Genomic DNA, 12154 nt, shown 5'->3' on the forward strand with positions numbered 1-12154 from the left:
CAGAATACATTGGTCAATTATGGTCCATTGAGCTATTGTTATTCTCCTGCACCAGCATCCAACTTCTATCAAATAAAATAACTTCTCAAACATCAACCCTGAGAGGAAAGGTGCTATAACTGCAAAGTCTTATACAAGAATGAGCCTGTTTACAAGATAGATAATTTAAAACATAATCACCAGCTCTGCCTCTCCTCAACAGTTCATGAAGTAGCAGGAAACCATTATCCCGTGGGCAACATTCCAATCCAGTGGCATGAAAATATAGCGTAAGGAATAATACTGCAAGGTTGAGAGGGGTGTTGACAAGACAGAGGCCTACCTATCCCTCCAAAGTACTATGTAGTCCCCATTATCACAGTGCCTGTGTACCCCACAATCTTTAATGTATCTGTCCTCAACAATCTGTGAGGTAGGGCAGTGCTAGTATCCTAATTTCACAAATGGGGCACTGAGGCACAAAGAGACCAAGTGACCTGCCAGTGGTCACACAGGAAGTCTGTGCCAAGCAGGGAATTGAAACCAGGTCTCCTGAATCCCATGCTAGTGCCCTAGTGACCAGACCATTCTTCCTCCCAATATCTCTTTTCCAATGAACTTCTCTGATCATTCTCTCTACTATCACCATTATCCAGTTGAACTACAGACCAGAGGCTCTACAGAAAAAGTTTTACTTGTAACTCAGACATGTTTTCAATGACTTGCTCATTTCAAATAACTCCACTGAAGTGCCTTGAGAAAGTCTATTTAGAGACAGATCTGCTTGAAAGTTGCTTTCTGTTTTCCTCTACCTCCAGCTGTTATGACTAGGAACTTTAGTACACTTTATCATAATGTTTGAAGTAAGTATGGTACTGTCAAAGTATGTGTAATTTGAAATATTCACTATACCAAACATTACAAAACTGGGTTAGGCAACTAGGGACATTTTGCCTGAATGCAGGATATTTATTAAGAACTCCTCTTGTCCTGCGGCTTATTCTCCATCTGAAGTCAGAAGCCTGTGATGTCCCAAATAGAGCTGGCTGCTGTGGAGATGATTATAAATTTCACAGAGGACTGAGACTGCAGGTGGCAAACAAAGCATCAGAAACACTTTTCACGTAAAAAGTTTTTCACTAAGGGATGGAGGAAGAAAAAAAATATGCATCACCACACTGGTTTCTAAATAGGATGCTGCTGATCCGTTTTGTGTCCATGTTTAAGAGGCTGAGTTGGGCTTAGGCATGTTGTGTGAGGAGTGATTGCATTCCAGAGGAGCATTTGAGAGTAGAATACTGACTTCTCAACAACCAAATTCACATTCCCCTTCTCAAACGAGTGATGTATGAGCATATCTAAAAGGAAGTGAAAACCATTTAGGGGAGATGGAATGTCTAACTAAAGGGGCACACTAGGCAAGGAGATTGGGGAGGCAGGGCAGAATGGACAACAGAGGTCAGCACAGTGCAAATGGCCTCTTCCCTCCTATGCAAGGAGGAGGGCATAAGATGCCTGAGAATTGTCTGTAATTGAGTTGGGAACAGAGGGCTTGTCTACATGCAGCTTTACTGCATGGTAAGCTAAGGCGTGAATCTACAGAGCACTAGCTTGCTGCAGTGCGCTTTGTCATACAGCCATTTCAAAATGGAAATACGACAAAGCACAATACAGAACTTTTAGTGCACTGTGTCTCCACTCAGCTAGTTAGTGTGTGACAAGCCAGGGTGTGACTGCACATTAGCTTGTTGTGCACTAACTCGCTGTGTAGATAAGCCCTCAGTGCTCTCTACTCTCAAGGTGGAATAGTGAAGGTCCAGTACCAGTGCACTACCTCATCTCTGTTCAATTGAGCAAACTGCTGCACCAGGGTTAGCGCCTTCTAATTCCAAGGCTCAACTCTTTTAGCCATACATCAAACAGATGCTGGTGAAGTTTATTCAGTGAGATGGAGAGAGTGTGGAAGGGCCTTCTGAGGTTCCTCCTAATTTCTCTCTTTACACCTTCCTCCCACCCTATACGCAAAAAGGCTCTGGGTAGAAACAATCTTCTTTTCAGCCAAGGAAGTCTGGACTTATCTCCCCAAAAAACACTGCTCTTGGGTCCACCATAAGGAGCTGTTGCAGAGCAACATGTGGCCCTCTTTCCATGCGCCTCTCACTTCACCATGTAAGATGTTATGAATAACTATGAAGGCACCTGTGTTGGTTACTAAACTGGTTGGTTATTAATCATCGAGGAATTGAGTGCACTGCTCCCACAGGCACAAAGAACAAGAGACAAGCTTGGTACTAATCAACTTCCCCAAAGGAATCCAGTAGCATAGACAAGATGTCTCATCTGGGGCACCTCAGACTAACAATTGCAGACACTTGTTGCTTGTGCCTGCCCACGTGTCTTCTTCAGGCACTGGAGCAGACAGGATATTGAAGAGAACCTGTTCAGCACCCCAGGACTGGAACACCAGGTGTGCTACTGGTCAAGACTGAAGTGCACCAGCAAAGGAGTGTGTTCTAGAACTGAAATAGCTGGAGTGCTGCTGGTCAAGACTAACGGGCAATGGCTGAGCTGAAAGGTGCAAGGCAAGACTGAAATAGTAAGGGATGCTGTAAATCAAGACTGAGATCTGTGTATAGAGGGACATACAAGACTGAAATAAAGGGTTATTTAAATCAGGATTAAGTTGCATTGGCAGAAATCTAGCCAATCAACAGTGGTTGGTACAGTTCTCAATGTCTATGTTAGGCAGCTCAGCCCTGCAAAATCACCCTGGAGTTCTTTATCCCTGAAGTATATTATAGGTAGAGCCCTGCGCAGATACAAAATTTATATCACCATCCAATCCGCAAAAATGGTCTGCGGATATAAAGCGGATATCCATGGATTTGCAGGGGTCTAATTACAGGTTCTCTAGAGTCCAGCTCTACTAACACTTCCACTGAAATCAAAGGAAGTTTTTAAACGACCAACTAGTGGGCTCAGACTTTGGCCCTAATGAGCAACATTGGGGAAACCTTCGTTTCCTCCCTGCCTCTGCTACCCACTTAGCCCCACATACACATACCCATCACCCTATCAAGTTTGGTCTCAGCAGCTGTAAGCTACACAAAAGGAACCAGTGAAAATCTTTATGGAGGAAATAATATGCAATTTTCTAGCTGAACACCTTTTAAAATGTAATGACAAAATAAAATCCTGCATCTGTGCTCGGCAATAACAATCTGTATGCATGCGGTAACAATATGACAACTTGGAATAAGCAAGATGCAGACAAAAAGAGATCTTACCCAGGCATCCAAATCCGCAGGCTTGGGGAAAAAAGACGAGAGAGAAAGAGGGGGGGAAGGGAAAGAAAAGGGGGGAAAAAAGATATCAGTGATTTATGGAGGCTGCCTACTGCTGCACAATACAGCTCAGAAAAGTTCTTTAAAAATGGCAAGCATTTTAACAGTGCATCTATGTCCCCTGTTAGCGACTGTGCTGCAAACAGAGGCTGTTAAATGGGCTTAGGCTTGGTAGTTAAAGAAAAATAAAACAACCACCCAACCCCCACCTACCCACCACGCGCACACACACACACACACACACACACACACACACACTCTCTCTCTCTCTCTCTCTTCAATGAATGCTGCACAGTGCTCCCTATTGAGCAGATGATAGGCAAAGACAGATGTGACGCAGCCAGAGACATGCAAGGCACTGCACAACATTAGAGATACTGGTATCAGTAGCAGCACACAGCAAGGGGTGTGGTAGTGTCAGGTGCACTGTGAAGGACAAGGCCAAAAGCCCTGCTGCTTCCAAACTCCCCAAGAGGTGCAGGTACAGTATCTCCTGCACAAGAGCAGTTTTCTATACTCAAGGTGACCTAGCTAGCAAGTCATCATCACTCATTTAGTTTCATCGGATACCTTACAGTTGACAGCTCAGTCACTGAAAATTTGATCAGTCAATGACCAGATTTTCAGCCATGCCCCCTTTCATAGGCAGACCAATATTCCTACAGTATATAGTCTGAACCTCTCTGCCAAATCCAAGCTGTCTTGTTTTGCTCCTTCATCTTTTGCTTGCAAGGTCTTTGTTTAGGGACTCCACAGTGAAGATGCACAGATCACAAGGATTTCAGGATCTCCTGTCTCTCCCTTTTTATTATTATTTTTGACTTAAGCAATCACCCCGCAGCAGCAAAGCAAGTACAAGATGATAAACATCTCTCATGCCCATAAACAGCCTGGCTTCAGACTGAGATGTTTACAAGGCAGCCAGAGTGCTTATTCGTTGTCAAGGACTGCTGCATCTCCCGTTTCTTGGGCTTACACTCGCTCGGCAGAACATTCTGTAAGTGGTTACTTTGGAAGGGCTCGCCTTTTTTATCACAATTATTTATTGGAGGGGGCTTGGCGAAGCAGGAGGGATGTTCTTGTTGGTCGTAGTTCAGTGCCAGAGACAGCAGACGGCACAGAGCAATTGGTTTATGGAAGCTGCTGTTGTTTTAATGGCACAGAGCAGCCACCTGAAGTTGTGGAGGGATGAAGTGTGATTAGCTATGCGTCCGGTCTGTCCTGATCCTCTGCAATAGCAGAGGGGGGTGGAACTGAATGTCTACAGCTCATCTGGGTAAAGCCAATTCCCTCCTTTCTGCAGATGCACCACAACCAGAAACAAGTCTTCAGTCCATCAAGCCAACACGTCAAGCATTCACTAACAATCAACAACTGATCATGACAGTAGCCTGGTTTCAACAATATTTTTCTTCCTACCTGTATTTGCAGTTTAGACAGGATGTGCTGGTTTTGTTTATTTTAACCTCTCCATTGCTGTACTGTACTCTGCCCTCAGTAGATGGGTGGGAGGGAATGGGTGCAGGTTGTAATGCATATTATTATTTCAGTAGATATGCCATATACAGGTAGCTTTCTGATGGATTTATGTCAGTCATCCATAGAACACTTAAGTCGTTAACTGTCAAGCTCCTAGGGGAAAAACATTTGCATCAAAAATCCATAAACATTGGCACTGACCCTCTCTCTTTTGGGCAGCCTCAGCAGAGGCGCAGATTATTAAGAATGAACTTGCCCCATCACATTTGAAGGGGCCTCTCTATGTCAATTCACTTTAAGAGAGTCATTAAACGGAAACAGAAAAGTTTATCAAAGTTTATCAGAATGTGACTAGACCAGCTCCTATATTGGAAAAGTCAATCACACCCTGAGTAAGGGCCCAGCTAAGAGGAAAATAAGGAAAGAGATTCAAAAGGAAGCCACCTCTGAGGTCTACTTGGTTAAAATTTGCCATTTGGCAGGCCTGTGCCAACAGGTTTCGATGGACCTGCATTAACTAACATTGGCTGACAACAATGTACTCAGAGTGCCTAAACACTTGTTTCAGAGTTTAAGTTGCCTGGCTAAGAGAAACAACACCTTGTATATCTTGTTTCCCAGCTGTGTAGACTCAGCTTTGAGTTGCCAGCTAAAGGCTTCTGTATTTTATGCTCTCTGCACCAATACTTAAGCCACATTTTCAAGCCTTTGGTCAACTCTGCAGCTTCCCTGTGCTGAGACAGAGTACAAGGTTAGATTCACTTCCTACCCAACCCGCTATGGAGGCATTACAGTAAACCATACCATTGGTAGATTTATTACTTTGGAGCCCAAAAGAAACAAAGATTCTTCCTTTGACTGTAGCAGGTGCATAAGGTTACTACCGAAGCAGACACAGATGTCAGCCCAGTAAACCTTCATTCTGGACATTCACATAGAAAAGGACCGATGCCTAAACTGCCCTGCAGTGTCTACCTGGAGTGGACTCTGGCTATGTCCAGGAACTATGCAAGTTATACGTGTGTGTCAGGAAAGTTAATATTCAAGCAGAGATTTCGCACCAGCCAAGGGGTAGAGTCCCAAGTATCTATTAAGTGGTTCTTGGTCCAGTACACAATGAAATCATTAACACATGATGTCCCTTTAAAATGAGTCATCACAACCTAGTGGTACATATCTGTCCATTTGTACGGATCTCTGACATTTCATTCCTCTGCATGATATCACACATTTCAGCACCTAGCCAGATCATTCCTGCCATCTATCTTGCAACGTACTACAACAAGGTGGACTCTCAAGGAGCGGGCTTTAGGGCAGGATGATGCCTGTGAGCTGCACCAACCATTGCCTTGGAGTTATTCCAGCAGCTGCTATGTTGAGATAGGTCATGTGCCCATCCGAAAGAGTGCCCGAAGGCTCAGTAGGAATCCGGGCCACTGGCTAGATGTCTCCTTCATTAGAAGTCAGCGTGCCTGGAAACTGGCACAATGGTTTATGGGACACTGCCAGCTTCAGGACGGCGGAGTGCAGCAGGGGTGGGATTGAGACAGAACATATAAGAGGCTTGAGCAAATCTGACACAGCAGATGTCTGGATACAGGGAAGGGCATAGGTTCACAGTAACCTAAGCAGCGGCTGGCAACTCCTTTAGGGGTCACACAGCAGAGTTTGAGGAGCTCTGCTTCAGATACACTGGCATCCTGATGGCCAGACTTCATCATTTGAATGGGCAAACAGTGAGGTTTCTTCAAGGAGAAAATCTGGAAACTAAAATGTTTCCATGGTGATAAGTATTAGAGAACTTTGAGGCTGAGACTAGACCCTCATTACCCATGTATCTGTCTGTCTCACACTTCCAGCTCCCTCCCCCACTTAAACACTTCCACTTTAATGGTAGACAGAAGCCAGCATCAGTGTTAAAGCGTAACAAGGCAGAGATATAGCCAGCCAACTGAGGGAGGGGGAAGAGTCTCCCAACTGAGCTGCAATCAATTTCAAGGAAAGGTTGTGCTGAAACTGCCAAAGCCTAATGTACACCAAACATACAATTTTATAAACATGGAAGATGAAAGTAGCAGTAAAGGCCTCTGTCCCTTTATGATTCAGGGACAACAGGACCTCTAATGCTTATGGAGTTGCTACAAACAGGTTTGCAATGTCCATAGCTGATTGGCCTTTTATTTTAAATTAAAACTATCTATTTTACAAATTTCAAAGTAAAACCAGAGGCTTTCATTGTTTACTTTAATGCTTACCTCCACCCCATATTCGTTTTCAGGCTGCCATGCAGCCAAGAGTACATCTGGTTCTTTCACTGCTACACTTAACTCCACCCCACATTCTACCACCCTTCCACCACCGCGATACACACACACACACCCCCACACACCACCCCACGGGCTGCCAAAAGACAAGCCATTCAATGTCTATAGCAGGAGTAGGCAACCTATGGCACGCATGCCAAAGGTGGCACATGAGCTGATTTTCAGTGGCACTCTCACTGCCGGGGTCCTGGCCACCGGTCCGGGGGGCTCTGCATTTTAATTTAATTTTAAATGAAGCTACTTAAACATTTTAAAAACCTTATTTACTTTACATACAACAATAGTTTAGTTATTTATTATAGACTTATAGAAAGAGACCTTCTAAAAACGTTAAAATGTATGACTGGCAGGTGAAACCTTAAATTAGAGTGAATAAATGAAGACTCGGCACACCGCTTCTGAAAGGTTGCCGACCCCTGGTCTACAGGAAGTCTCTGGAGAGCAGAGGCTTTCCAGACATATGCTCAAGATACTCAGGCTATGGCTACACTATGAGGCTTTTAGCCGCACAGCTGTGCTGCTACAGCCATGTCGCTAAAAGGTGCACAGTGTAGCTGCTGTTTGTCGGCAGGAGAAAGTTCTGCCAACAAAGCGCTGCTCACACCGATGCTTTTTGTCTGTAAAACTTTTGTCGTTCAGGGTGTGTGTGTTTTTAACACTCCTGAACAACAAAAGTTTTGCCAACGAAGTGCCAGTGTAGACAAAGCCTCAGTGTCTGATAACAGGTGAGATAGCAACTAGGCCAGGGGTAGGCAAATTACGGTCCGCGGGCCAGATCTGTCCGGCCAGACGTTTTAATCCAGCCCTCAAGCTCCCGCTTGCCCTGCTCCGGCACTCCAGCCAGGGAGCAGGGTCGGGTGCCGCTCCACACGGCTCCCAGAAGTAGCGGCATGGCCCCCCTCCGGCTCCTACGCCAAGGTGCAGCCAGGCAGCTCTGCACGCTGCCCCCACCCTAATCACTGTCCCTGCAGCTTCCATTGGCCGGGAACTGCAGCCAATCGGAGCTGTGGGGGTGGTGCCTGCAGACAGGGCAGCGTGCAGAGCTACCTGGCCGCGCCTCCGTGTAGGAGCCACTGCTTCCAGGAGCCGCTTGAGGTAAGCGCCACCTAGAGCCTCCCCCTGAGCCCCAACCCCCTGCCCCAGCTCTGATCCCCCTCCCACCTTCCGAACTCCTTGATCCCAGCCCGGAGCACCCTCCTACACCCCAAACTTCTCATCCCCAGCCCCATCCCAGAGCCCACACCCACAATCGGAGCCTGCACCTCTTCCCACAACACAACCCCCTGCCCCAACTTTGATCCCCCTCCCGCCCTCCAAACCCCTTGGTCCGAGCCCAGAGCACCCTCCTGCACCCCAAACGTCTCATCCCCAGCCCCACACCCCAGCCTAGAGCCCCATCCTGCACCCCAACCACAATTTTGTGAGCATTCGTGGCCCCCCCATACAAATTCTATTCCCAGATGTGTCTCTTGGGCCAAATAGTTTGCCCACCCCTGAACTAGGCAGTCTAAACCTTCTCTTCCTCCCTTAAATTCCTCTTCTGCATACTAGGTTCCAGAGTCCCCCCTCTTCCCCCCAACTTACAGAAGAGGAAAATGGCTCTTAAAGGGCATCATGAGGTTCCACAGTGATTGAGTAAATCTGGAATAAGTGAGACACAATCTACAAGGTTAATAGATCCCCCTCCTCCATAACAGCCTGCATCATAAACCCACCCAAAGCTTATCCTGGGTTATTTCTGGATCATTCATGACCATTGGTAAAGGACGCAGTTTACCCACCTATACCACCTACTTTTATCCCTGGGGAGAGAGAGGATTGATGGTAGCAATAGTGGTAACATGTGCCTGCCCCCACACATTTAGAGAGAGAGGAAAAACAAACAAACAAAAAACACACACACACACACACACACCCAACGCTGGTTTCTCTCACCCCACTCAGAAGACCGAGATACCAAGTTTTTGAGTCAAAACACATCAGATGGAGTATTTTATCTACTATTGCCAATGCTATATGAAAATTAAGATTACATGATAACATGAGTAATCCACCCACATCCCTCCGGGCAGCATAAAGTGATCAACCCATGGGGTCAGGAAAGAATCTCTCCACCCCACCCCACACCATAAAGCATTATGCAATTGCATTACAGGCAGCAGCTTTCACCTGCCTCTGAAGCATCAGCTATTGGCAACTGCCAGCAGCGGGATACTTTACTAGATGGTCCAGTGGCCTAATCCAGTACAACAAATCCTTTGTTCTTGCCAAACTAGCTACCACAAGATTAAAAATCTAATTTCTGTTCATTTAAGAAGCTTCTCTCAAACACTCTTTGGTCTGAAGGAAATGCAGTCAGCTTTGGGGCTGCTTTTTAATACAGGCTAAGGTGGTTTTATTAGCTATGTTGCTTGGATAAGGAAATCCTAGAAAATCTTCAGCTATCATGGTCCTGAATATCTCTCTCACTCACTCACTCTCCAATCTCTATACAAACTCACTTTGCAGGAGGAGACCTGGCAGTCCAGTTTCACACATCACTGCTCAGATTTCTACAAGCCCAGAAAGTCCTGTATATTTTCCAGTGTTCCCTACTCCTTCAGCCCCAGACCTGCACAAAAATACATTTACCCAGAAATACCCAATCAATATCTTTCAGGGTCTGGAATCCAGCCTAATAGGACACTGGAATGCACATGTAAAAAGCCACAAGAAAATCATCCAGGGGAGAAAAGGTTTAGCATAAATTGATTGCCTTCTAAATCCATGGGGAAAAGGAACAAAATAGTTACATGGAGACATATAGGAGATGCCACCCACTTTAACTCCACTCCTAGAAGACAAGCATTCCCATCATAATGTGGCATTTTAGTGCGGTTGATTATAGTTTGGTAAACTGGAGATGGAAAAAGCTTTAAATTAGATATATTAATAAGGATTTCCAGGGGCAGGTGAAGGGATTAGAGAATCAAATGTAAGGCTCAGAAGGACCTTGAGAAGTCACCAAGTCCAATCCCCTGCACGGAGGCAGGACCAAATAACCTAGGCCACCCATGACTGGTGTTTGTCCAATCTGTTCTTAAAAATCTTCAATGATGGGAATTATACAACCTCCCTTGGAAGCCTATTCCAGTACATAACTACCCATATAGTTGGAAAGTTTTTCCTAATATCTAACCTAAATCTCCCTTGCTGCAGATTAAGCCCATTACTTCTTGTCCTACCTTCAGTGGACATGGAGAACAATTGATCACAGTCCTCTTTATAACAGCACTTAATATATTTGAAGACTGTATCAGGTTCCCCCCTCAATCTTCGTTTCTCAATATTAAAACATGCCCAGGTTTTTTAACCTTTCCTCATAGGTCAGATTTTAATTTTTGTAGTTGTGCACTTGATTTTGCCTTCCTAAATGAAATACTCTGCTCTTTTCTTCATTGAATTTCATCTTGTTGAATTCAGACCAGTCATCCAATTTGTCAAAGTCATTTTGAAATCTAATCCTGTCCTACAAAGTACTTGCAACCCCTCCCTGCTTGTCATTGTCAACAAATTTTATAAGCATACGCTCCACTCCATTATCCAAGTCATTAATGAAAATACTGACTAGTACCAAACCCAGGACTGACCCCTGTGGGATCTCACTAGATACCCATGGCAGTTTGACAGCAAGCCATCAATAACTACTCTAAGTATGGTCTTCCAACCAGTTGTGCACCCACCTTCTAGTAAATTCATCTAGACCATATATTCCCCTAGTTTGCTTATGAGAATGAGCTCATGTGGAACTAGATCAAAAGCTTTACTACAATCAAGATATCACACTTACTGCTTCCCGCCCCCCCCCCCATCCACTAGGCCAGTAACATTACCAAAGTAGGAATTTAGGGTGGTTTGGCAATGTTTGTTCTTGACAAATCCATGGCTATTGCTTATAATCCTATTATCCTCTAGGTGTTTACAAATTAATTGTTTTATCATTTATACCCGTATCTTTCTAGGTACCAAAGTTAGTCTAACTAGTCTATAATTCCCAGAGTCCTCTTTGTTTCCCTTTTTAAAGATAGGTACTATGTTTATCTTTCTCCAGTACTCTGGAGTGCATTATTGAATGGACTGACTTCATTGCAACATCCCTCACCTCCATGATCACTAAATAGAAACAAGCAAGCAGTGATTAAGTTTCCCCACCTACAATTCTGTTTATGCATGCACCTCATTCCTGGCCTGCTACACCTCACCCCACCCCCAGCCCCCATCAAACCACTCTTCAAGCACCTCCTATGAAAAGGCTGCCAATTAAGTTGTGATTCTGAGATACAGACAAATGCCCACTAAGGACTCAGTTTTGCTTCTGGAGACCTTGCTTCCAACTGTGCAATTTGGGCAGCATGTACACTGGTTCTTGGCTAAATGCACTACCCAGATTTTACAAGGCTCTGATCAGACAGAATGCTGCAAGGTAACATCTTTTAATGACGGCTGAGTATATCATAATGAAGCCATTTGCAACCCAGCAAGAGTGTAGATACAGCAAAGAGGAGAACTGCAGGCTATTGTAGAACTATATACTTTTATTTTTACATTGCAATCTCCAGGGCATGATTGTATCAAGAGAAATTTGCAAATATATGTCAATGCCAGCAAAATTTTGATTTCCATTTGATAGCACAATTTGCAAACAGTAGTTTTCCATGTTGTGCAAGTGCTTAACATGTGTAATAGCTACATGAATTCGATGCCAATTTACATTTACTGGGCAATGCACAATTTCTCTTGCACACACTAGGAAATAGCGGGGTCTAGAGGAAGCGTGTGCAGCTTGAAGAGACCACAGAGTTTAACTTCCTTGTGTGAGGATGCAGTAGCAAGTGTTTTAACCTCTCACCAAGGAGCACAAGCAGGAAGTAAATGCTGCAGTGAGATTTCTGGTTGGTTTAGTAGTAGGAAATTGTTAGGGAGCACTAATAAGTTATCTTTAAAACAAAAAGATTTAGTTTGGCTCCCAAGTCCAAATGGTGAGCTTAT

The 12154-nt window shown here is 44.6% G+C and overlaps 1 protein-coding gene across 15 annotated transcripts in view; it reads right to left on the reverse strand.

Annotated features, from left to right (window-relative positions):
* The window catches only part of CHCHD6 (coiled-coil-helix-coiled-coil-helix domain containing 6), a 169327-nt gene that overhangs the window by 112157 nt on the left and 45016 nt on the right, over positions 1–12154 (reverse strand). For 6 of the 15 annotated variants that reach the window (XM_005288409.4, XM_005288411.4, XM_065552943.1 and 3 more), the window contains exon 5: positions 3267–3287. The exons of the other annotated variants lie outside the window; for them this stretch is intronic. In XM_005288409.4, the coding sequence (XP_005288466.2) occupies positions 3267–3287 (21 nt within the window). The remainder of the gene's footprint in view (positions 1–3266; positions 3288–12154) is intronic. 15 annotated transcript variants of the gene reach the window in all.

Source organism: Chrysemys picta, chromosome 7 (assembly GCF_011386835.1).
Source record: "Chrysemys picta bellii isolate R12L10 chromosome 7, ASM1138683v2, whole genome shotgun sequence".
In the NCBI taxonomy this organism is placed as follows: Eukaryota; Metazoa; Chordata; order Testudines; family Emydidae; genus Chrysemys; species Chrysemys picta.